Below are 27,375 nucleotides of genomic sequence, written 5' to 3'. Positions count from 1 at the left end.
GTCCACGGGAAAGCAGCCACTCAATGGCTTTAGTACTTCAAAACAAGAAGTAGTTTACAAAGAGATTATACCCTTAATGGAGCTTCCGCCTTGCTTCACTCTCACCACCTCACACTCACCTTGTTGCATCAACTTCACACTATGAAATGTGTGTAGAAATGGCCTCCTTTTATAGGCCAAAAGGGTTGTCCTCTCTTATGAGAGACAGCCATGTGTAGCCGCTCTTGTGCGAATAAGTCCAAATCGGACCCTCCAATCCGCCCATGTGTGGCCGCCCTTGAGAAGACAAGTCCGCTTTTGAATTCGGCCACCGGCCATTGAATTCGGCCACCGGCCACCGGCCATTGACTTCCGACCACCGGCCACCGGCCATTGACTTCTGACCACCGGCCATCGGCCATTGACTACCGGCCACCGGCCAACCGACCGATTGTTTTCCGATCACTTTCCGGCCGCCGTCCGGCCATAATATTCCGACGAAAAAAAAGTCTCGGGGGCCTCCGCCCCCGAGGCCTTTAAAGTTGCCCCTGATTCTTGTCCGTGAAAATTTTGGTTTCCGGTGAGTGATTTTTCTTCACGCACGATGGCTTCTCCTCATAATGGGGGCCTTACAAATGTGTGCTTTTACCATAGAAAATTACAAGGGTAAATCAGGCTCCATACTTAACAAGAATGAGCCCTAACCTCATATAAAAAGGCCCTTGGCTTGGAAAGCAGTTACAGTGAAAAGCCTTCAAAACCCAAAAGCTTCTGGTCCAAAAGCTGCGAGCGTAAAATGCGAAAATCCGTAGAGTTCTGCCATGTCAACAGTCAGCAGAATTTTCAGACTGTTCGTACAGGTGTGCCACGTCAACAAACCAGCGCGTATCTTTTGTGTGTGTGGTGATGGTCCTGCTTCACCTTCTACTGCTCTGCCTCTTCGCTTAGGGTTTAGGCCCCTCGGCCCACATCTGCAAGTTGGCTCCCTTCTTCAAGGCTTTGACACGTTAGTAGTTTGTGACATCTCCCCTTCTTGAAAGAGAGTAATCGTCCGCGATTACAATATATCTTCAAAACAACTCAAGTTAGCTCAAAATTTTTCGAGGGTCATTCTAAGGGACAATCAATTTGCTCTTTTTGTTAAGGAGTTAGCTTCTCCTTTCGGCTCTTTTGATCAAGGAGTTAGCTTCTCCTTTCGTCCAAATCGGAACTCTTGATATTCCGGCGTAGTAAAATTAGTCATCACACCCAAACCGTACTGATCTTCCACAGGTGTCTTGATGCACTAAAATTACATACCCAAGCAATCTCATCCAATAAGGAATATTCAGTGATTGGCACATCGCAATGCAACACAAATGCTCACATATGCATATTACAAGACATAGAAACATAAAGCCGCCGATGAACACTCCCCCCACAAATAACCATCCAGGTTCGGGCCATGAGCTGTTCAACGACTCCCTCATCACACCTCCCGCAAATAACCTAAAAAGGTCCGAGCCATGAGATATAGAGGCCTTCTACAACCAAACGCCCCCCAAACCGCAGCCTGCGTCGTTTGGAGGTGTTGAGAGTAACCACTGCTCAGACTTCTTAATAATCCCCCATAGAATAACCATGCAGGTCCGAGCCATGAGTAAAAACAGCACTTTTCAATCATTCAATACTCCCCCCACAAATAACCACAAGGGTCCGGGCCATGAGTATGAACAAGCATTCTCAAACATCATTTCTCACCCTCCACCCGGGAGTAAAATCACCGATCATTGAAACCAGTATTAAAACAGAGTCAAACATTTCAAATCGGCACCAAGACAAGTTCAAAACAGATACCATCCATTTCAAACAAAGTTCCAAACAATACTTTCTCAAACAAAGTTCAAAAGTATCTAACTATAAAAGAACTAGAGAGTTCATTCAGGGTTTTGTTCAGACAACCGAACTTTGAGGATGACTGGCTTGCCCTTCTGCATCACAGTGATGGTTCGGTTCCGAACCTGGAGAGTCGCATCATTCTCATCATGCCAAGGCATGCCTAATAGAACGTCACAATTGCCAACTTCATGATGTGGAAATCAGCTTTTCCATGATAATCTTGAATAGTCACTGGAAGAGCACCAATGAGCGGTACCACTTTCTGAGTTTGCCCCGTGGCTAGCTCAGCTTCAATTTCTCCACCCTCTGCATCATAATCAAAGTGCATCTGCTTTAAGAATTCTGGATGGATGAAGTTCTCTGTAGCTCCGGGGTCAAAGAAAATAAGGGCTTTGAAGGCATTGACTTTGCTATATGCTCGACAAAGTTCATTTTGTACTTTCAAGGCGTATGCCATAGATGTCAGGTACTAATCCAATGGCCGGTTTAGCTCGTTTGGCTGGAGATGGTCCTCGGTTTCTGTCGACCGTCGACGTGGGAATCGGCTCAGCGGGTCTGTCAATGGTTGGGGACAACCAAAATAGTTATGTCCTATTTGAAAGCATCCAGAACATCGGCCTTCTTGTAGTAAGGGTCTCGTTGTTGAGGTGTCAAACGAGGCCTTTGTGGTTGACTTTCACGAGACTCTCGAGAATTTGTTCTTTGTTGGCGAGAGTTGTGGTTAGTGGCCGGAGATTCTTCTGTGGTAAACTCTAGCTTTCCCTTCATCAGTTTGTAGCCGACTGCGGCATGGTCCATAAGTTCTTGCATGGTGGAGACTTGCTTGCATAGACAATATTCCTGCAATGGTGATGGTAGTCCAATGGTGTATCTCTCGCATTGGGCCTCCAGGGGAACAGATCTAAAGAAGGACACCGAAAGGTACACGTCGAGAAACCTTTGGTTATATTCATCCATGGTTTCGGTGGCAAGCATTTTCAAGTTGCCCCACTCTGCCAAAATCCGGACTTCAAACATAGAAGTCATGTAACTACGTGCAAAAACTGTCTTGAAAGCATGCCAGGTCCTTGGAGCATGCGGTTGTGTCGCGATTGAACTCCACCATTGCATAGCATTATCTTTAAGAAATCCCGCTGCTCGAGAAATCTTGGATTCTTCTGTATAGTTCCCTAGAGCATAGATGTTGTCGAATTACTGTAGGAACTGCAATGCTTTCTTGCGATCTTTCACCACAGAAAAAGTGAAAAATTTGACTGTCGTGCCGCCATCTTTGAAATCTTTGGGTTGGTTAGGCACATATCCCAAGTATGGATAATAAGGGTATCCATATGGGCTCCAACCATGGTAGCCTTGTGGCGGTGGTGGTGGTGGAGGTGGGGACAATGGCGGTGGTAAAGGCGGTTGCACTGGATCAGGGTCAGAGATCTACACCATATTCTTGAAGACTCCCCCAATCGGAAAAAACGGCTCAGAAGTTTGTCAGTTGGAAGCTCTCGTACTTTCTGTTGCCGGAGGAGGAGGTACCAACTGGGGCATCAGAGGGGGTAACATGTAGTTCAAAAATTGTTGAAAACTTTGCAGCATCGGATGCCGCGAAAGAATGTCGTGAAGTTCGTTGAGCAGAAACTGCAAATATTCTGTTGAATCCATGAATTCCAAGTGTTGGGTTCTTTATGGCTTATGCCCTGTAAGACAGAGCGATGAAGACGGGAGCGCGCCCAACGTACGATGAAGTAAGGGTGGGAGTGGCTAATAAGTCTGGGGTCGGAGCGCGAACCTAAAATTTCCAATGCTCTTTGGAAGTGCGATCTTGCTCTGTCTGCTCTTTGGTGGGACCGGTATGCTTTCAGAAAAGCACACGTCTAATGCTCTGCCACAATCACAAGACGGGCACCATGTGCCAATAGAAAAGTATAGACTGAACAGACTTTTAGCCCTTCAATAAGAACTGAACTTAGAGAGAGAGAGAGAGAGAGAGAGAGAGAGAGAGACGACACACGACATGGAGTGGCGGAATTCCACCCCAAAGAGTATTGGCCCCAAACCTTGGCGCCCCTTTCAGTATTTCTTTATATTGCATCAACACAGTACAAGCCGGTACTCCAAACTCTACACCTTCTCTAGGGTAAAGTTCCAAAATCTGAGGTTCTATCGGAGTAGACTATGCTAAACCGAATGCTTCAAGGTAAAGTTCCAAAATCTGAGGAGTACCTGCTAGGTCCTCCTCCTCCATCCACTTCACATCCAATGTAGGATAGTTCTTGAATGTAACCAAGAACCTCCTAATCACTTTACCTTTTATCTTTCTGTCCTTGTGTGTCATAATCTGTTCTAGAACGAGTATCTCCTCGCTTTCCTCCACTGCGGGTTGCTCATCAAGCTCCCATCAACTAGCACATCGCCTTTAAAAGGCTTCAATAGACTCACATGGAATGCATTGTGAATCTTTCAAGTATCGGGCAGCTTGAGTCTAAAGGAGACATTGTTTATCTTTTCTTTTATCTGGAAAGGGCCATAATACCTCATGCTAAGCTTTGGAAAAAGCCGCTCCTTTCCTTTTCGTTTTCTTAGGCGTGCCTTCTCAAAACATAAGAGCACCCAATCGTCTTCCTTTAATTTCAAATCTCTCGATGTTGATCTGCTGCCTTCTTATGTCGTTCTTGAGATTTCGCTAAAGCCTCCCGGACCTTGGCAAAAGCAATGTCCAAGTCCCTCGTGTATTGGTTGGCTTCAAAAATCTTATCTTTAGTGCTAAGAAAGGGTGGAACCTTCGGAGCACCTTCAATGATCTCAACGGCGCCTTCCCCGTCGAAGAGTGGATCGTGTTATTGTAGGCAAAATACACCAAGGGCAAAAAAAATTCCCATTGAGTCTTCTAATAAGAAATATAAGACTTCAATAAATCGAGAACAACTGAATTTGCAATCTCAGATTGCCCATCTGTCTGCGGGTGGAATGATGATGAGAACTGCAACCGTGTGCCAATGTTCTTCCAAATAGCCCTCCAAAACAAACTCGTGAATCAAGAATCTCTATCGGAGACTATTGTCTCAGGCATGCGTAGTCGAAAAATCTGTGCAATGAACAGTCTGCTAAATGATCCAGCTTGACGGTTTTCTTCACTAGAATGAAGTGAGCTTGCTTGCTAAATCTATCGATGACAGTCCAAATGTCATCATGCCCACTTTGCGTCTTCGGGAGATCAAAAATGAAATCCATTGCAATACTTTCGGAGGGGCGGGTGGGAATGGGTAAAGGTTGTAGTAATCCCTGTGCCTTATGCCTGTCAAACTTGACCTTCTGAAAATCTAAACAATTGCAAAAAAAGTAGTCCATATCTTTCTTGAGCCTCAACCAAAAGAAATAACGCTCCACACCTTTCAAGGTGGTGTCGAGGCCGCGCTAACCCGTAAAAGGTAGACAATGGCACTCGGTCAAAACCTTTCTCTCAAGGGCTATGTGACACACAACATCGTTTTCTTCATCAAGTAGCCATCCCGTATGGAATATCCCGTTACTATCTCCCCATTCTTGTCACGTGCACATCTAACCCTATGTGTACGTGGACAAGCTACTTCATGACTAGGGTTCAGTTCAGTTAGCCTAGCTTAGGAAGTGTTATGGCACTCTTATGAGTCTATTCGCAGATCGTGCATGTCCAGACACTTAAGAGTAGATGCATATCCTCTGGTTGCACACAGCATGATCATCAGATTACCATCAGAACCCATCAGGAGCATTTTTACAGTGCACGGACCTGATTTCCCTAAATTAGCCATTTTTCACTTATTATTAATAAGTGACCTTGTTGGGAAACTGGGTAGGGCAATTTAACTAAGACAATGTATAAGAAAAGCTAGCGCTAGCACTTTCTAGGAGAAGAGGCAGAAGGGACCAAGTGTCCAACAAAGCACCTTCTCAGCAAGACTCCCCAATAGACCCCGGCAGATCTCTTAGCGTGTTTACAACAGACACTAAATCTGCACTAGCATTTTTGGATCAGCCTCAAGCTCTAGCGTTTTGCAGATTTCAGCCTTACGACATCGCGACATGATCCTCGCGGTAGCAGATCTTCACCGCATCGGTTCCCCCGCGACAGATCAGCCCTAGTGTTAGCAGAAACAACAGATCAGGCCGAGCATTTTTGCATCATGCAGTTCAACCTAGTGTTTTGCAAATTCTCCGCAATAGAACACCCAGTAGCTTCGGCGTTTTCAATTTTCAGCATATAAACACCGCAAAATAGCCCCCGAACCTCGCAGATCTCACCTTCCCGCAGCAGATCCTCGCCGCACGGTCAGATCAGCCAATAGTTGCAGATTCAACCCGCTATTTGCAGATTTCAACATCTGCGTTTTCAGCGCGTCGTCGTCGCATCGTCGTCATCGCCGTCGTCACAGACATAGAGTCAGAATTCAGCAGATACAAGATTTGCAGATTTCAGCCATTAGCGTTTTCAGTTTTCAGCCCGTCTCGTCGTCGTCCTCATCGTCGTCGACATCGTCGGCAAGTCCATCGCATTGTAGAGATTTGTGCAATCAATAGTGGACCGCTCTCGCCATAGAGAGTGGGGCCTTCGGAGGAGGGTTTGACAACTTTTTTGGTGTCGTATTCTTCTCTCTCTATCTCTCAATCTCAGCACCTTCATTCACAATGTTTACCACTTTGTTTGTGATCATTGCACTCTCTCACTAAAGGAACAGAAGGCTCTCCCTTCCGTAAGTAAAAGGAACCCTTGAGCACAATTCGGAGCACTCATCTTGAGCAAAGTTCAACATTCACATCCGCTGCACCTTACATTGGTATCAGAGCTTTGACAGTGTTCTGTATCACTCAAGGAAAGAACCATAAGAAAATTTTTTTGCTTGTTGCGGTCGCACGTAACCCAAGTCCACTTGGGCGTGTCGATTCCTAATCGTGTTTTGAAGAGTGAGGAAACCCAAGAAAGAAGGGCTTGTCCAGCCTCCCCTTGTTTCTCTTTTCACTCATTGAGAGCGGACCGTACACTTAGCGGCCGACCAGTCGACGTGAGATGGGAAAAAGCAACCTTGGTGTGAGCACAAGGCCGCCAAGGGGTGCACCCGCGGGAAAGAGAAGAGCTCGGGTAAGAGAAGATCCTTCTCTAACACAGATTGCAAGCGAAAGAAGAACCTCAAGAACCTCAAGACCCTCAAGAACCTCAAGAACCAAGAACCACAAGAACCCAAGTTCCTCATGAACTTAAGAACCCAAGACTTCAGTGTATGGTCATCACCCAAAGTGGAATGGATACTTCGCATGGAGGTGATGAGCATGGAAGTGGCGAAATAGAATTTCCCCCACCAAGAGGTTTTTCCAACCCTCCCCCTTCCCCATCTACGCCAAGGATTGTACCAAATCCTATGGAGGCTTTGGTCAAGACGATGATGGATATGAAGTTACGACAAGAAGCGCAACGCGCTGCCTTGGATTTGATCGTGAACACGAAAAAAGAAAAGCAGAAAGAAAGGCATAATTAGATCGTGAACACAAAGAAAGAACGGCAGCCCTAGAGCGTGAGCACAAAGAAAGAAAAGCAGAATTGGATCACGAGCACAAAGAAAGAAAAGCCGAATTGGATCGCGAGCGTGAAGCGCAGAGAGAACAACGCATGCAATAGTTGGTCCTACTATTTTTTTAAGTGCAAGAGCAGATTGAAAACAATCAAGAGAAGGAGACTCTCACAGTCTTTTCTTCTCCAAAGCACGACACACATGATTTGCATGATCAAGATGTGATTATTCACGAGCATGATGAATTGCATGATAATGATAAGCATGATGATTTGCATGGTAAAGATATGATTGTTCACAAGGATGATGGTTTAGTTGATACTTTTTCTAGTGAAGCTAACCTCATTGCAGATTCGAAAATCACGAAGAACCTATCTTGGCTCTCGAGTCGAGGTCCCAAGAACCCCTACAGGAAGTATTGTGTATGCGCATGATTAGTCAGTACGCATTGTTCGAGTGTTTCATTCGTGATTCTTTCCTGTATTTTAGTCACTGTCCTTATGTGATCTTTTCACAAGCATGTCATATTGCATATGAACACGATTCACTCATAAATGAGCACGGATGTATGCGGCTCATGAAAAGTCGAAATGTTTGCATTCAAGGAATTCACATTCCATGTCTCTTACTTGGCATGACACAGTATCCGAAAGAGCTGAAGAAGGATTGAGCATCAAGCATCGGCATTTCCATTGTGATTTGCCACAGTTGATAGATTTAGATGAGAAAGACAAGTTTCGATTCCATTGATTGCGTGTGTTTGATGAACGGTTTGGCACTCCGTCTATATGTTCATTTACATTGCATGCACAGTCTTTAAAGAAGACTAGAATTTTTCCAATCACTTACATCGAATGGGTATGTTCATGTTTTTGTGTTGGAAGTGGTTTCAGGAATTTTCATCCTCGGAGATTCTTGAAGAAGGTAGACACATGACTATAGACGAAGTTGAAGCATTGAAGGAGCCACAGATGACTGTCGCTTTCGGCACGGCCCAAAGAAGCAAGCATTGCAGACCTTTATGAAGTTCAAATATCGCATGACCCACGCATCAGCGTGGGCCGAGTCCTTTCCAGGATTCCAGACACTGCTAGCGATCTCCCTCGACGCTATACAATTCGGTACTAGTACCTCACTTTAAAAGGAGGGGATGTCACGTGCACATCTAATCCTCTGTGTACGTGGACAAGCTACTTCATGACTAGGGTTCAGTTCAGTTAGCCTAGCTTAGGAAGTATTCTGGCACTTTTGTGAGTCTGTTCGCAGAGCGTGCATGTCCAACACTTAGAGTAGATGCATATCCTCTGGTTGCACATAGCATGATCATCAGATTACCATCAGAACCCATCAGGAGCATTTTTACAGTGCACAGACCTAATTTCCCTATTTTAGCCATTTTTCACTTATTATTGATAAGTGACTTTGTTGGGAAATTGGGTAGGGCAATTTGGCTAAGACAATATATAAGAAAAGCTAGCGCTAGCACTTTCTGGCAGAAGAGGCAACAGAGACCAAGTGTCCAACAGAGCACCTTCTCAGCAAGACTCCCCAGCAGACCCCAACAGATCCCTTAGCGTTTTTACAACAGACACCAAATCTGCCCTAGCGTTTTTAGATCAGCCTCAAGCTCTAGCGTGTTGCAAATTTCAACCTTACAACATCGTGTGTGAGGTGCAGCCGATGAACGTTTGAACTTTGCTCAAGATGAGTGCTCCGAACTGTGCTCAAGGTTCCTTTTGTTCTTATGGAAGGGAGAGCCTTCCGTTCTTAATGGGAGAGTGTTGTGATCACAAACAAGTGAATGGACACTGTGCATGAAAGTGTATGAGATTGAGAGATAGAGAGAGAATACGACACCAGAGACGTTGTAAAACCCTCCTCCAAAGGCCCCACTCTCTATGGCGAGAGCAGTCTACTTATGATTGCACAAATCTCTACAATGCTTGGACTTGCCGACGATGAGGACGACGACGAGACGGGCTGAAATCTGAAAACTCTAATGGCTGAAATCTGCAAATCTTTATCTGCTGAATTCTGACTCTATGTCGGTGACGGTGTCGATGACGACGTTACGACGACTACGCGCTGAAAATGCAGATGCTGAAATCTACGTTTTCCAGGCTGAATCGGTAAACCTTGCGGAATCTGACCATGCGGCGAGGATCAGCTACGGGAAGGTGAGATCTGCGAGGTTCGGGACTTCTTCTGCGATGTCTGACTGCTGAAAACTGAAAACACTGGTTCTAGGGCTGAATTTGTCGCAAAGATCTGCAAAAACGCTGAGGTTGATCTGCAAATCAAAAACGCGAAGGGCTGAAAACTCACCTTGCGGGGAAACCTGCTAGCGCTAGGAAATCTGCTGTGTTGCTGTCGGAATCTGCTAACGCTAGGGCTGATCTGCTGTCTACTGTCACCGGGAATCTGCAAGTACAAAAATGCTGGCTGATCTGGTGCAAAAACGCTAGGCCTTTTGGTGAGAGAAAACGCCAGAGTTGTCGCAGGGGTTTGTCTTGTTGAGAAGTTGTCGCGGAGGTTGGTCTTGTTGAGAAGTTGTCTGTTGAGCAAGGTGCTCCTGTTGCCTCTTCTGCCAATTAGTGCTAACTCTGGTTTGCTTATATATTAACTTAGCAAAATTGCCCTACCTACTTTCCAACAAAAGTCACTTAAAAATAATAAGTGAAAAATGTCAAAAATAGGGAAAATAGACTGATTGCACCGGGAAAATTCTCCTGAAGGATTCTGATGGATTCTGATGGGAATGCTTATGATCATGTTGTGTGCAACCAGAGGATATGCATCTACACTAAGTGACTGGGCATGCACGGTCTGTGAACAGACTCACAAAAGTGCCAGATCACTTCTAAATCTAGACTGACTGGACTAACTGAACCCTTGTCGTGCTGTAACTTGTCCACGGACACATAGGGTTGGATGTGTCACGTGACATCGTCACATGATCCTCGCGGTAGCAGATCTTCACCGCATCGGTTCCCCCGCGACAGATCAGCCCTAGCGTCAGCAGAAACAACAGATCAGGCCTAGCGTTTCTGCATCATGCTGTTCAACCTAGCGTTTTGCAGATTCTCCGCGACAAAACACCCAGTAGCTTCAGCGTTTTCAGTTTTCAGCATATAGACACCACAGAATAGCCCCCGAACCTCGCAGATCTCACCTTCCCGCAGCAGATCCTCGCCACACGGTCAGATCAGCCAGTGTTTGCAGATTCAGCCCGCTATTCGCAGATTTCAGCATCATTGTTTTCAGCATGTCGTCGTCACATCGTTGTCATTGTTGTCGTCACCGACATAGAGTCAGAGTTCAGCAGATACAAGATTTGCAGATTTCAGCCATTAGCGTTTTCAGTTTTCAGCCCGTCTCGTCGTCATCGACATCGTCGGCAAGTCCATCACATTGTAGAGATTTGTGCAATCAATAGTGACCGCTCTCGACATAGAGAGTGGGGCCTTCGGAGGAGGGTTTGACAACTTTTCTGGTGTCATATTCTTCTCTCTCTATCTCTCAGTCTCAGCACAGTTTTACCACTTTGTTTGTGATCATTGCACTCTCTCACTAAAGGAACGGAAGGCTCTCCCTTCCGTAAGTAAAAGGAACCCTTGAGCACTGTTCGGAGCACTCATCTTGAGCAAATCAACATTCACATCCGCTGCACCTTACAATTCTATATTCGAGTGAATACATCGGAAAAGTCCGGATTTGCGGCGTACTTATCAACCATGTCTCGAAGCTTCTATGATGAATCGCGGAAATAGCCAAGACTAAGAGCTTCCGAGACAATGCATCTGCCACCAAGTTTTTATGTCCCTGAACATGGACAATCTGGAAGTGAAATTGTGACAAGATGTTAGCCCACCGCATCTGCTTTTCCGAAAACTGCTTCTGTGAGACAAGAAGTAGCGTAAACTCTGATGATCAGTGAAAACTTTGAAATCGGCTCCGAGCAGGTAATGTCGCCACTGAGTAAGAGCATGGATCACTGCCAAAAGCTCTTTCTTATAGCCTTGAAAACAAACGACTTTCATAGGCAACGACATAGCCTTCTTGCATTAAGACCACTCCCAGACTACGACCACAAGCATCACAATATACTTCAAATGACTTTTGCAATTCCGGCAAAGTCAACACTTGTCCAGTAGTCAGTTTTTTTTTCAAAGTCTAAAAGGCAATCACCTCTGTCAGTTCCCACGAGAAAGGGACTTCTTTCTAAGTCAATATGTGCAAAGGGGAAGCTACCTCTGCAAACGAAGGAACCGCCGGTAGTAAGAACACAAGCCCAAGAAGCTTCTAACTTCATGAACATTCTTCAAATCTGGCCAATCACATACAGTGTCAATCTTGGCCAGGTCCATCTGTACTCCTGTTGCTGAGACGATGTGTCCCAAAAAGTGTCTCTCCGGCAAGAAAAATTCACTCTTTTTGGCATTGATAACTAACTTGTGATCACGCAATGACTGAAAGACCTGTATAGCAGATGGTGTCAATGTTCTGCTTCATCCTTGGAGAAGACTATAATGTCATCAAAGAAAGTGCCGACAAAAAAACGATACTCTTGGAAAATCCTATCCATCATTCGGTTGAAAAAGTCGTTGGAGCATTGGTAAGGCCAAAAGGCATCACCAAAAATTCATACAAACCGAAACTTGTCCGAAAGGTTGTCTTGTAGACATCTAGAGCGATTCTGATCTGATGATATCAATCAATCCTGCTGAAACAAGAGGATCCTTGAAGTCGCTCAAGAATATCATCGATCCTTGGAATCGGAAATCTGTTTTTTGATAGTGATTTTATTGAGAGCTCTATAATCAATGCACATTCTCCAAGATTTGTCTTTCTTTAATACCAACAACACCGGAGAGCAGTAGGGAGAAGAACTTGGCTGGATAAGACCCTTTTCAAGAAGGTCTTTCACTTGGTTCATGATCTCTTCATTTTGGGCTCGGCTAACACGATAAGGTGGCCAGTTCGGTGGTGTGCTTCCAGGAATCAGATCGATAGTGTGATCTTCAGACGAGATGGGGTAAACTCGCCTGTGTCACGTGACACATCCCAACCCTATGTGTCCGTGGACAAGCTACACCACATCAGGGTTCAGTCAGTCCGATCAAGTTAGATTAGCAGTGATCTGGCACTTTTGTGAGTCTATTCGTAGACCGTGCATGCCCAATCACTTAGCATAGATGCATATCCTCCGGTTGCACACAGCATGATCATCGGAATTCCCATCAGAATCCATTAGCATCAATTAGGGGAATTTTCCAATGCATTTAGCCTATTTTCCTATTTATTGAGATTTTCACTTATTATTTTTTAATGACTTTCCTACAAAAGTAGGTAGGGCAATTTTGCTAAGTTTCTATATAAGCAAACCAAAGTTAGCACTAAATGGCAGAAGAGGCAGCAGGAGCTTCCCGCGCAACAGGCAACTTCTCATCAGTACCCCCCTCATGACCCCCCTAGCGTTTTTGCATCCTGACACCATCCTTGGCGATACCTTCTTCAGCAAGCCATTGCCATCCATCGTCAGCCCCTAGTGTTTGCAGATCCCCGCCATCGCCAGCAGATCCATCAAGTTCCCTTAGCGTTTTTCCAATACAGCCCAACCAGCGTTTTTGGATTGCAGAGCCAAATCAGCCCAACGTTTTTGGCTAGCAGCAGGATCCCTTCAGCGTTTTTAGTTTCAGCCATAAACCACAGAAGATCCTCGCAGTTTTCAGCCATGACACAGTAGCAAATTCCCCCCAAGAAGGTTGCAGATGGTTCTCCATTTTCAGCCATAAAAGAACAGCCCAAAACAGTCATTTTCAGCCATCAAAACACAACCCAAAACAGTCATTTTCAGCCTTGAAACAGTCCCAGAAATTCAGCATCTAAAAGATCTCAGATTTCAGCCCAAGTCGCCGTCGTCATCACCGTCATCGTCATCGGCATAGTCCAACTTGCATCTGTCCATTGCATCTGCATTGTACGGATTTGTGCAATCAAGTAGACCACTCTCGCCGACGAGAGTGGGGCCTTCGGAGGAGGGTTTTACAACCTCTCGGGTGTCGTATCTCTTCTCTCTCCTTCTCTCAGTCTCATTCACTTGCACGCACAATATCCACTCACTTTGTTCGTGACCACAGCACTCGACAAGACGGAAAGCTCTCTCTTTCCCTAAAGAACTAAAAGGAACCTTGAGCAATAAAGATCACTAATCTTGAGAAAAAACAACATTCATTCTGCTGCACCTAACATTGGTATCAGAGCTTTGGAAGTGTTCTGCATTACTCAAGGAAAGAACCACAAGAACCACAAGAACCACAAGAATTTTTTTTGCTTGTTGCGATCACACGAACCCAAGTTTACTTGGGCGTGGCGATTCCTAATCGTGTTTTGTTGAAGAGTGACAGGAATCCCAAGAAAGAAGGGCTTGTCCAGCCTCCCCTTGTGTCTCTTTTCACTCATTGAGAGCGGACCGTGCACTTAGCGGCCGGCCAATCGACGTGAGGTGGGAAAAAGCAACCTTGGTGTGAGCGCAAGGCCACCAAGGGGTGCGCCCGCAGAAAAGGGTAGAACTCGGGTGAAGAGAAAATCCTTCTCCAACGCGATTTGCAAGCAAAAGAAACCCTCAAGAACCTCAAGAACCCAAGATTCTCACGAATCAAGGACCTCAAGAACCTCAAGAACCCAAGTTCCTCGTGAACTGAAGAACCCAATACCCCAAGAGCCCACAAGAACCCACGACTTCAGAATGATCATCACTCAACGCAAATTGGATACTTCGCTTGGAAGTGACGAGCATGAGAGAGGCGAAGAAGAATTTTCCCCACCAGGAGGTTTTTCCGACCCTTCCCCATCTACGACAAAGATTACACTAACTCCTATGGAGGAGTTGGACCAAGAAAGAGAAGCAGAAAGAAAAGCCTACGAAGAAGACATGGCAGCCATAGAGCGCCAATACCAAGAAAGAATGGCAACCATAGCGCGTGAGAGCGAGCAAGCACGCTTGGAAGCCAAAGCAAGAGAAGCAGAATTTGATCGAGAGAACAAAGAAATGCAAGCCAAGTTTGATCGCGAGAACAAAGAAATAAGGCAAGAGATGTTGCGACTCTTTTCTCGAATACAGACACAGATTCAACAGAATAGGGAAAAGGAGACTCTCTCAGTCTCTTCTTCTCCCAAGCATGACACACAGGATTTGCATGATTGTGTGAAGCATGATGATGATTTGATTGACAATGACTTGCATGATGATTTGAATGACAATGATAAGCATGATGATTTGGATGCCAATGATTTGCATAATGATTTGGATGACAATGACAAGCATGATGATTTGCATGATCAAGATGTGATTTCTCACAAGCATGATGAGTTGCATGAAGATGATGTGATTGTTCACAAGGATGATGTGTTAGTGGATGCTTTTCCTAGCAAAACTAACCTCGTTGTAGATTCGATCAATCACGAAGATCCGATTTTGGCTTTCGAGTCGAGGTCTAAAGAACCCCCACAGGACGATTCGATCATTCAGGAAGAATCGATCTTGGCTTTCGAGTCGAGGTCCACAGATCCCTCACAAGAAGATTCGATAGAACCCAAAGATGTGATCTTGGCTCTCGAGCCTTGGTCCAAAGAACCCTCACAGGAAGTATTATGTGTTCGCATGATTGATACGCACGCATTGTTCGAGTGTTTCATTCGTGAAGGTTTCCTGTATTTTAGTCAGCATTGTTATGTGATCCCTTTTCCTAAGCATGACATATTGTATGTTGAGCACGTTTCTCTCATGGATGAACACGAATGTATGCGGATTGTTCATGAAAAGCTGAAAAGTTTGTATGTCAAGAAGTCACGTTCCATGTTTCTTCCGTGGCATAACACAGTTTCCGAAAGAGCACATGATAGTATGAGCACCAAGCATAGGCATTTCCATTGTGATTTGCCACAGTTGATTGATTTTGATCAAACAGAAAAGATTCGATCTCATTGTTTGCATATGTTCGATGAACGGGTTGTCACTCCATCTCTATGTTCATCTACATTGCATACACAGTCTTTAGAGAAGACAAGATTTTTTTCCTTCGCCTTACATGGAATGGGTATGTTCATGGTTTTGTGTTGGAGATGGTTTCAGGAATTTTTAGCCATGGAGATTCTTGAAGACGAAAGAAGCAGGACTCTAGACGAAGTTGAAGCAAGAAAGGAGATTCAGAAGACTTTGTGTCGCTTTCGGCGCGGCCCAAAGAAGCAAGCGTTGCAGACCTTTATGAAGTTCAAGTACCGCACGACCCACACATCAGAGTGGGCCGGCGAAGAGTCCCTTCCAGGATTCCAGATGCTGTTGGCGATCTCCCTCGACGCCATACAGTTCGGTACCAGTACCTCACTTTGAAAAGGAGGGGATGTCACGTGACACATCCCAACCCTATGTGTCCGTGGACAAGCTACACCACAGCAGGGTTCAGTCAGTCCGATCAAGTTAGATTAGCAGTGATCTCGCACTTTTGTGCGTCTATTCGTAGACCGTGCATGCCCAGTCACTTAGCATAGATGCATATCCTCCGGTTGCACACAGCATTATCATCGGAATTCCCATCAGAATCCATTAGCAACAGTTAGGGGAATTTTCCAGTGCATTTAGCCTATTTTCCTATTTTTTGGGATTTTCACTTATTATTTTTAAGTGACTTTCCTACAAAATAGCTAGGGCAATTTTGCTAAGTTTCTATATAAGCAAACCCAAGTTAGCACTAAATGGCAGAAGAAGCAGCAAGAGCTTCCCGCTCAACAGGCAACTTCTCAGCAATACCCCCCCTCATGACCCCCCTAGCGTTTTTGCATCCTCACACCATCCTTGGCGATACCTTCTTCAGCAAGCCATTGCCATCCATCGTCAGCCCCTAGTGTTTGCAGATCCCCGCCATCGCCGGCAGATCCATCAAGTTCCCTTAGCGTTTTTCCAATACAGCCCAACCAGCGTTTTTGGATTGCAGAGCCAAATCAGCCCAGCGTTTTTGGCTAGCAACAGGATCCCTTCAGCGTTTTTAGTTTCAGCCATAAACCACAGAAGATCCTCGCAGTTTTCAGCCATGACACAGTAGCAGATTCCCCCCAAAGAAGGTTGCAGATGATTCTCCATTTTCAGCCATAAAAGAACAACCCAAAACAGTCATTTTCAGCCATCAAAACACAGCCCAAAACAGTCATTTTCAGCCTTGAAACAGTCCCAGAAATTCAGCATCTAGAAGATCTCAGATTTCAGCCCAAGTCGTCGTCGTCGTCGTCGGCATAGTCCAACTTGCATCTGTCCATTGCATCTGCATTGTACGGATTTGTGCAATCAAGTAGACCACTCTCGCCGACGAGAGTGGGGCCTTCGGAGGAGGGTTTTACAACCTCTCGGGTGTCGTATCTCTTCTCTCTCCTTCTCTCAGTCTCATTCACTTGCACGCACAATATCCACTCACTTTGTTCGTGACCACAACACTCTACAAGACGGAAAGCTCTCTCTTTCCCTAAAGAACTAAAAGGAACCTTGAGCAATAAAGATCACTAATCTTGAGAAAAAACAACATTCATTCCGCTGCACCTAACAGCCTTGTAGACCCTCAAAGAAACAATCAACATGCATGTGGAGAAAATCTTGGCGTAACTCAGACATGTTCGTTATGTGTTCATTATTTAATTCTTTCAAATACATCAAGTAAACAAAGAGACTGGATTTCATTAATTTGGAAATTGCAGAAGCCGATACAATAGGGACAGACTCGCCCTTCAGTTCTACATCAAGAACAATTTTTCGGCCCTTTTCACTCGTCAAGGTTGCTTTCTTTGCCCGATAGTTGACCATGGTGTTGTTCTTATGGTACCAAGGGACTCCAAGGAGAATGTCACACCCCTCCAAAGGCATGATGTAGAAGTCCTTGTGCCTTAAATACCCCTGACAATGCAAATGAAGTTTGCCAATGGCAGGCGTAATGGCTATGTCCCGTCCGGGCGCCGCTAGAACTGAATCTGCCGGTGGTCCCATCCTGTCGGGTGTAATCTCGAGCCGCGCCGCCAATTCAAGTGAAATGAAGTTGGCCTTGGCTCCTCCATCAAAGAAAATCAAGGCTTCTTGATCTTTCACTTTGTCCCAAGCTCGGCAAAGTTCTGTACTTTCATCTATTAGGCTTGGGTCAGTACCCATGCAATCTGGTACAAGTCCTGCTTTCATCTTGCCTTTTCTGCCGCGTTCTTCTACTGCTCTCAAACACTCTGGCCTGTCTTCAGTCTATCCTTGTTGTGCCTTATTGGGGCACTTTGCGAAGATGTGCCCTTGTTCCCAGCAACCAAAACACTTCCCCTCTTTCATATAGTTAGCCCGAAGAGTCGGTCGAGGTCATGTATCCTTATCCTTCTTTTCTTGGAAATTCTTTTTTTTGCTACTTTCATTGTTGGAGGTCTGTCGCGTTCTCTAAGTCAAGATCTCATCAATGGGGTAAGTCAAATTTCCTGAATGTATCGAGAAACCCCGTTTCGCATGACCCATTAATTCTTGGATAGAATTTGACTTTAGTTCAAGGCAGTGGTCTCGGATCTCTGTGGGAGTCCGCAGCAAAACCGCTCACTCCGTTCCTTGTAGATATACCTTCATAAGTTCAGAATAGTCTAAACATAAGAGGGAATAAAGCACTCATAAAACTATAAAAGCAAGGGACACAAGAAAAGGAAAAAAAACTAAATCACTTTATTTGCTACGAACAAAACTAGATAAAACAAAACATTATGAACATAAAAATGCTTTTAGAAAAGGCATGCGCAAAATAAGTTGACACATATTACTTGGCTAAAACTTAAAACAAGTACTCAACTTTAAACAAAAAAGGAAAAGACATCTTAAAACCTTAATCCTAGAAATCAAACTTCACACAACAATTTCTAAAGAAACATATTCTCAAGTCCTAACATAAGCTAAATACGAAATCAATAAATGAATACTACTACAAACATACAAAGAAGAGGCTGCAAATAGCCAAAGAAGTATAAAGATCCAAACTTGACAATATGTGACCTCAACTTCGTTGCTTGTCCAAATAGGAAGAATAAGATTAACACGCATAGCTTGGACAACAGCTATGACATCCCTACTCACGTCGTCAATGCTCAAGAGTAGGTGCAGGTTTGTATAGAGGTCATTCATGCTTTGAACATACTCTACAAAACCAATGAGCCGAGTTTCTATCACCCTCCAAAGGTGATGGGCATACTCACTCATGATGAAGGCTAGCATTTGTCAAGCTAGAGTAAAAATACTAGAGGTGCTACAGATCAAAACAACAAAATAGTGTGTTACTAAGTCAAACAATAAGTGGGCTTTTAAGCTCCCCACTTTTCTTGAATTTACTATTGATTGCTATAAATATTGTGTGGCAGGCTCAAGACCACTACAGGAAGTTTGCAGATGCAAAAAGACGTCGCGTTTCCTATAAGGAAGGGGAACATGTCTTTCTTAAGGTGCCCAAACCTTTGGAAAGCTTGAAGAGTAGACCTTCTCCTAAGCTCTCACCATAATATTTTGAGCCGTTCAAGATTCTCAAGAAGATTAGTGAGCTAGCTTATTAGTTAGACTTACCAATATACTCTTATATTCGTCCTTCTTTTCATGTTAATCGCTTGCGGAACATGAAAGATAATGTGGTTGATACAAATATATTGGTAGAATTTACTACGCCTCCAGCTCAACCACATGAATCAAAAAGGATTATAGATTACCGCGAACCAGCTCAAGCACATGTGAGGTAGCTTATAAATTAGACTTGCCAATACACACTCATATTCGTTCTTCTTTTCATGTTAATCGCTTGCAGAAGCAACTTGGCATGGAAGATAATGTGGTTGATACAGACATGTTAGTAGATATACCTTCATAAGTTCAAAATAGTCTGAACTCGCGAATTATAAGAGGAAATAAAGCACTCATAAAACTATAAAAGCAAGGGACACAAGGAAAGAAAAAAAAACTAAATCACTTTATTAGCTACGAAACAAAACTAGATAAAACAAAACATTATTAACTTAAAATGTTTTTAGAAGAGGCATGCCTAAAATAGGTTAACGTACCTTACTTGGCTAAAACTTAAAACAAGTACTCAACTTTAAACAAAAAAGAATAACACATCTTAAAACCTTAATCCTAGAAATCAAACTACGCACAACAACTTCTAAAGGAGCAAATTCTTAAGTCCTAACGTAAGCTAAATACAAAACCGAAAAATGAATACTTACTACAAACCTACAAAGAAGAGGCTGCAAAGAACCAAAGAAGTACAAAGATCCAAACTTGACAATATGTGACCTCAACTTCGCTGCTTCTCCAAACAGGAAAAATAAGATTAACACCTTTATCATGCATAGCTTGGACAACAGCTATGACATCCCTACTCAGGTCGTCAATGCCCAAGAGTAGGTACAGGTCTGTATAGAGGTCATTCATGCTTTGGGCGTAATCTACAAAACCAACGAGCTGAGTTTCTATCACCCTCCAAAGGTGATGGGCATATTTAGTATTGATGAAGGCTAGCATTTGTCAAGCTAGAGTAAAAATAGTAGAAGCGCTAGAGATCAAAACAACAAAATAGTGTGTTACTAAGTCAATCAATAAGTAGGCTTTTAAGCTCTCCGCTTTTATTGAATTTACTATTGATTATCTTGAACATTCCAAAGGAAGAAACATTAAAAATAAGCTTACTACGATGCAAAAATGAACGAACGTATTTCATGATTCTTTTGAATGAGTATCCTTTCTCAACGAGTAAAGAAATAAGATGGCACGATTGAAACACAAAAGCAGGTTTACTAGAACAAAGACGAGAAAAATCTACATAATTGAGAGCGAATGACACCGTACTTAGCTAAAAGAGAAATGTTCGAAGAAATGTGAGACATACGGATGATATTTAGATTGGTATATTCTGGTTCAAGGCGCTTATCACAGATATCTACTTCTAATCCCAAGGGAGTCTAAAAAATCTTAAGGTCTAAAAAGGCACAACAATCACTATTTGTGGTACAGTTAAGTTCACAAAACTCCTTACGATAAATTCCTCCACCTATAGAACTCAAATTCAAGTACATAGAATCTTCAAAAGAAGGAACATCAGGAACAAAAAGATCATCTACAAAGCGTCTTACATTGCATAACTTGTGCAAAAATATTAGGGCAAGTGTTAGCAAACAAGACGCTCCATAAAATCAAACTCTTAAGTCAAAACATAGAAATTAGCAAGAAAAACAGCACCATTGGTGCCCATAGGGATACCAATGGTTTGCTTGAAAAGAAAGTCACCAACGGTTATATATAAATTGTCCAAAAGAAAATCTAACCAAGATATGATGTCAATGTCATCTACAATCCTGGTGAATCTCTTTCTTCTTTTGTCTACATCCACATTCTTACTTTTTAACCATAGGAAGTCAAAGTTCAAGGCTGACTTTTCTACAAGCAATGCCTTGTACCTACCTATCCTTCCCAAGCTTGTACGCAAAAACACATGAGCTTACTGAGAATCCAGCTCAACCACATGAACCAGAAAGGATTCTCGATTACCATGACTTGCAAACGCAGAATCACATTCATATGCAAGCTTTGGTCAAGTGGAAGGATAGATCTAAGGAAGGGTCCTCTTGGGTACACATCAATGTTCTCAAAAAGAGATTTCCCACTTTCGTTTTCAAGGACGAAAACTCTTTTTCAAAAGAGGCCCATGACAGGAAATAGATCCTACCAAGGCTACGAGCCAATGTAGATAGAGCCTATTATAGGTTTCTATTCGTATAGATGCACATGGCGAAAGGGGTCCTATATATAGGGGCATGCCTAGCCTGTATGTGGAGATGGTTGGGTGGAGCTTCAATGTGCAATAACACTATGTTTCAGAGCCACACTGGGGCTTCGTTGTGCTTTGAGCTTTTTAGTGTAGTTCCGCTGCTCCGGATTTGGCTCTAAAGATCTCATTCTTCGAGTTCACAGCGATTAGCAATCTCTCCATCCATCATACATCCACCGACTAGATTGACTATGATGTTCTAGATTAGGTCCCCAAATCTATACCCCATACGATAATGTGGATGTCACCATGTATCAAACAACCTAGCTTAGTGCAGGGCTCCTGAAATTGCACCAGTGAGCAGAAATAGATTTACTCCACAATTTTCCAAGGCTTTCTGCTCTCCTTAGAACTGGCTCCTCAAGATGTTTAACAAATTCAAAGTCTACAAAGAAACTAATTTCTATTGCGTACTAGGGCAAAAGAAGCAATTTTAAAAGCTCTCCAATTCCTCGAAAAAAAGGAAGACACCGGTATGCTTTTCTATGATTACAGAGAACTTTGAAGTGCAAATCAACTTGATAAAACATGGGGCTTCTCTCTTCACACTCTACCAGATGACAGAGACAATTAGAATTTTCTAGCAACAGCTACAAAATCTAGTAATCTTTCATATGATCTACATTTTATCAGAATCAAAAAAAATAGGCCATTCACTCACCATTTGTGATTGAACTGTAGATTAGCCCTTCTGCTAGTAAAGTATGGAAAGGTGTGCCCTTGGGACCTTCACAATACATTACACGCAATTGGCCTGTATCATGTTTCAGCTGAGAAGTAAAGCAAATATCAGCTACAAAACACTCAGTCATGCCTTAGGAGCCACATAGTAAAATGAAGATGTGAAAAGCTCTAAGAACAGATAAGTGCCAATACCTTCCAACCTTCGGAGGAGATATCTTTATCTGCCATGATCGTAAGATTATGATTTGCCTCCCCTGATGCACTTCGAAGAAGTTCAAGTAGGCTCCAAACCTGTTCAAAGCGGCTCCGCACAATCTCATGAATGTGGTTGCCCTCTGAGGCATTAGGAACAAAATGATTTTGTTAGTAAAATGATCAATTGTAACCATGCTAAAAACACTCTCAGAATACAAGAAGACAAGCAAAACACTCTGGAACAATCCATACACAGCACCCAAAAAAACGGGGTACATTACCTAGCTTGTCAAAATTCTGTAGCATGGCAGGGAACATCAAATAGTTACCAGAAACAACCCTAGAGATGGATTCAACAAGCATCCAAACTATCTTTTCACATAAGGTCCACAGCCAGAATAGGCAACTGCGAGGTCTTTGAGCAACTTAAAAAGTCACAAGGTGTGGTAATTTCAACTGAAAGGTGTTGAGTTGCATCTTGACACATCACAATTAGCTCACAATTGTACTTATGTAGATCTTGGACGACACATCTTGGCAGACCATGTATTAGGAGAGGTTGCAAGGGACAGATGCATTTTACTTTAATTTTGTTAAATTTTGTCCTTTGGAGAATAACTTATCTGGATGGCTGCCCCACAAAAACCTTTCATGATCCAGCAACACTATAGCGGACAAGCTTTGCCCTTCTGAGGGGAAGAAGACTTGAAAGATGTCGATATGCAGGTGCCCAAATTGCATTGTTCAGGCTCTGCCCACATCAGCTCACTCACAACACCACCTGAGCTCGGTAGATATAGCTGCTCTTAAGTGGTATTGCAACTACTGTTTGGAGTGCACGACTGGTGGCACACCAAGGATATATCTATCAATTATCCAGACGATAAACACTGTGTGGACCAACCAAGAAGGAGACTCTGCTCAACCGCGTCCATGGGGATATGCCTGTGTGTGGCTCTTGGCCTATAGAAGGTGGCACTTTACCAACAATGTTGGAAGAGAGTCCAGGATTTAACTTGAACAAAAGGCAATGGCATGTCATACAGCCAAAGAGAAAACACGAGAATGTAAGAAATTGAGAAGCACCCATTTTAAGAGATAGGAAATGGAGACAATTACCAGCGACGCTGTTATCTGTATGGAGGGATGTAGATGAAATTGGTGAAGCAGACGAAGAGGATGAAGAGACGGACGGCGATGGTGAGGAAGAAGCAGCAAGCCGGGAGGCGACCATGCGGTACACATTATCTTTGTCTGTGAGAGCTGCAGAGGAGAGGGTGGCCTCCAAGCGCTGCCTTCCCTCGATGACTGTCATCTCCTCTCTCTCTCTCTCTCTCTCTCTCTCTCTCTCTCTCTGTCTCTCTCTCTCTCTATCTCGTGCGCGCTCTCTTCCCCGCTCTTTGCTCCAGAGTCCGCCCGCCTCTCTTGGCTACTCAGCCTACGCTCAATTATTAGTTGACCACGAAAGACAAACAAATCAAACAGTTGTTAAAGTTCATTTGTATTGCAACGGCCCATCCCAAGACTGCACTTATATTCCCAAAAGGAAGCAACTTTCCCATTTATGGGTTCTATGTCTCTGTCATATGAGCTTGCACTCGGATCCCAACCAATGATGTAATACCAGTATCTAGCAAGGTGTCCTTCGAGTTCAAAGGGGATTTATGATTCTAATCTCTGTCGAAGGCAAAACGAAGGGTGAAACGCCATTAAAGAGAGTGTTGATTGTCTCATCAAATGGTGATTTGGGGTGAGCTAGTCTGAATCCCATTAATGGGATGTGTACTAATGACTTCTCATCATGATAGGGGCCATACCAATGTGCACAATACATCACCATGAGATGCATGCAAAAAGACGGGCATTCAGCGTTTGCCATAGGGTTTTTTTGGTTTTTGTTTTGGGGTTTTGGGAAGGGGGGGGGGGGGGTGGTTTGGTTCTAAATTGAAGACGATGCAAAGTGTTTTTAAAAAGTTAAATGGAAAAGGATCCTGTGAAGATGGACGTGAGAAAAGTTGAAGAAAAAAAGTGTCTATATATTACTTTGATAAAAAGAGTTTCACATGCTCATTGATATGGGGCACTTGCTACTTGTGGGAAGGCCCAAACCTTTTGAAGATAGGGAGGGGTAGAGCTAACTGTAAAGAAAGAGGATGCAAGAGAGCTACACAAAACAAGCACACACCACACATAGATGGAAAGCTTCTTCTTCTTCTTACAGAAAAGAGAGTACAAAAATGACTAAGTGTTAAAACTGAAAAGTAGCACATATGTACATGCGGTCACTAAGTGTGAACTCGCTAGAAGCGTACTAGGCTGGCACTATAAGTGTAGTCCAGCTGTAGAATCACTGGCAGAGATCCTCCGTGTCGGTCACCTAACGTGCCAGTGAGTAAATGTCGTAAGTGGCCAAGACCCGTAGTGGATGCCAGCTCAAGATGTAGAGCTCAACATCTCCCCCTCGAGCTCTGCATGTCGCAGAGTCCAAGCATAGTCCGGAAACGTCGAAGCTTCTCAGCTAAGAGGGCCTTGGTAAAGATATCCGCTATCTGCTCCTCTGTGCTGACGTAGACCAAGTCGATGTCGCCCGCCAACACTCGCTCTCGAACGTAGTGGTAATGGACCTCTATGTGCTTGGTCCTAGCATGGAACACTGGGTTCCTAGCCAACTGCATGCTGCTGAGGTTGTAACAATGGATGACAATCTGCTGGTCCACCTGCACTCCCAAGTCTTCAAGTAATGTACGTAGCCAAGCTACCTAGCACGCCGCAATTGCTGCACCTCTGTACTCGGCCTCTGTCCTCGATAAAGCAACCGTAGGTAGCTTTTTGCTGCTCCAAGTAACAGCAGCACTCCCAAAAGAGAACATGAAGCCACTCGTAGATCTCCTATCAACAATGCTACCTGCCCAATCTGCATCTATATACCCATACAATGCTAATGGCGCATCTGTTACATAGAACAATGCGTAGTCAAGAGTCCCTTGCACATACCGAAGTGTGCGTCGTACTCCATCCAAATGTGGCTTCCTCGGAAGCTGCATGAACTGACTCTCCAAGCCTACTGTGTAGCTCAAGTCTAGCCTCGTGATAGTCAAGTAGATTAGACTACCCACAATCTTCCTGTACATCTTGACATCCTCAACAACATCACCCTTCTCTGCACTCAGCTTTGCATTCACATACAAGGGAATAGAAATTGGCTTACAATCAGCCATACCATACTTTGACAACATGCCCAAAGCATACTGTCTCTGTGACAGCCATACACCCTCTGGAGTCCTGATCACCTCAATGCCAAGAAAGTAGCGCAACTCGCCCAAATCTTTCATTTCAAACTCCTGTTTGAGAAGACCCTTCACATGGTCAATCTCCATAGCATTGTCACCCACAATAATAAGGTCATCTACATATATGGTTTTGACCACAATCCCCACATCACTCTCACGTACATAGAGTGAATGATCAGCATGAGCTCTCCTAAACCCAATACTGACAAGATACTTGGCAATCCTGTCATACCATGCTCTAGAGCCCTGCTTCAAACCATACAAAGCTTTGAGAAGTTTGCATACATAATCTGGGTAACCTGGATCAACATAACCAGGTGGCTGATCCATATACACTTCCTCTTGCAACTCACCATTCAAGAAGGAATTCTTTACATCCATTTGATGCATAATCCATCCTCTAGATGCAGCCACTGCTATGACAGCTCTCACAGTCGTCATCTTTGCCACTGGAGCAAAGGTCTCCTCATAGTCTATGCCATACGTCTGTGCATAACCTTTTGCGACCAGCCTTGCCTTGTGACGCTCAATGTTACCATTAGCCTTATGCTTGGTTTTATACACCCATTTACAGCCAATAGCTTTCTTGCCACTTGGCAATGGCACCAACTCCTATGTGTCATTTGCTTCCAATGCAACCATCTCTTCATTCATTGCATCATCCCAATGCACATTTCCAACTGCATCCTCAAAACATGTGGGCTCCACATCCTGTATCACCTTAGCCATGTAGGCTTGGTGATGCGCTAGATACCCATCATGAGTCAATTTCTGAACTGGATTTCTGACTCTTTTAGATCTGCGCGGTCCTGGGTCACTCCTTTGCCCTCTAGCATCTTCTTGTACTTTCCTTACACCAGGTGTCCTGACAGCCGGAATTCCAAATTTCTCATCAAGACTTTGTTCAGAACCATCCGAATCCATGTCTACATGTGAAAAACCTGATGATGCATCAGCCATAAAGAGAGGTTCATCGACCTTTTCCTTTCCTTTTTGTGATACATTCCCTGTACCTGCTAGTGGAGTAACCTGCGTACGTAGTCTACCATTCCATGGCTTCTCAACAGAGCCACGAGAAGACGACTCTTATGGTCCACTCAAAACCTGTGACTGTGGCCTCACATTTTGTACAACCACATCATCTTTTACATCAGCCCCAATAGTGCCATGTGCATTACTGTACCAGCTGTCATCTCATCAAAAACTACATCTCTGCTCACTCGTAATTCTCGTGTAGTAGGATTGTAGCACCTGTACCCCTTTTGTTCAAGGGAATATCCCACAAGAATACATTTCTTTGCTTTAGGATCCAATTTCCTACGCAACTCATTTGGTACATGCACGTAAGCTATGCAGCCAAACACTTTCAAGTGTGCCAAATCAGGCTTTGTACCTATAAACTTTTCCTCAGGCATTATGTCATGCACCGCAGCTGTAGGTGTCTTGTTCATAATGTACACAACTGTATTTACAACTTCAGCCCAGAAATGATGAGGCATGTTCTTCTCATTCATCAATGCACGTGCAACCTCTGCAATGTGCCTGTTTTTCCTTTCTGCGACCCCATTCTGCTGTGGAGTATATCTGCATGTAAACTGCCTGCGTATACCATGCATTTGCAGAAAATCTAAAAAATCATTGGAGAAGTACTCTCCCCCTCCATCTGACCTCAATGTCTTGATTTGCATATCTGTTTCCTTCTCAATCATGACTTTGAAGTCTTGAAAGTGACCAAACACTTCACTTTTGTTACGCATGAAGTAGACCCATACTTTCCTTGTATGGTCGTCAATGAAAGAGACATAATACCCGCAACCATGTATACTTGCAGTATCGGTTGGACCCCAAAAATCTGTATGCACCACCTCAAGTGGCTTTTTACATACATTGCGCTCATGTGGAAATGAGCCCTTTGATTGTTTTCCAAACTGGCATGTTGCACATACTTTA

The 27,375-nt window shown here is 43.9% G+C and overlaps 1 protein-coding gene across 1 annotated transcript in view; it reads right to left on the bottom strand.

The window, feature by feature from the left end:
* Positions 1-23,611, bottom strand: part of LOC147446577 (uncharacterized) — a 77,799-nt gene extending 54,188 nt beyond the window's left edge. Inside the window, exons 1-3 of the mRNA XM_086525775.1 lie at positions 23,255-23,611; positions 22,133-22,275; positions 21,918-22,026 (exon numbers count right to left, since the gene is read on the bottom strand). Of these exons, the coding sequence (XP_086381901.1) occupies positions 21,918-22,026; positions 22,133-22,275; positions 23,255-23,450 (448 nt within the window). The 5' untranslated portion in view covers positions 23,451-23,611. The remainder of the gene's footprint in view (positions 1-21,917; positions 22,027-22,132; positions 22,276-23,254) is intronic.
* Positions 23,612-27,375: the final 3,764 nt, after the last annotated feature.

The sequence above is a fragment of the Adiantum capillus-veneris genome, chromosome 12 (assembly GCF_014529385.1).
Source record: "Adiantum capillus-veneris isolate H3 chromosome 12, ASM1452938v2, whole genome shotgun sequence".
In the NCBI taxonomy this organism is placed as follows: domain Eukaryota; kingdom Viridiplantae; phylum Streptophyta; class Polypodiopsida; order Polypodiales; family Pteridaceae; genus Adiantum; species Adiantum capillus-veneris.
The sequence above is the reverse complement of the archived record's forward strand: the minus strand, read 5'-3'. Positions and strand labels throughout refer to the sequence as shown.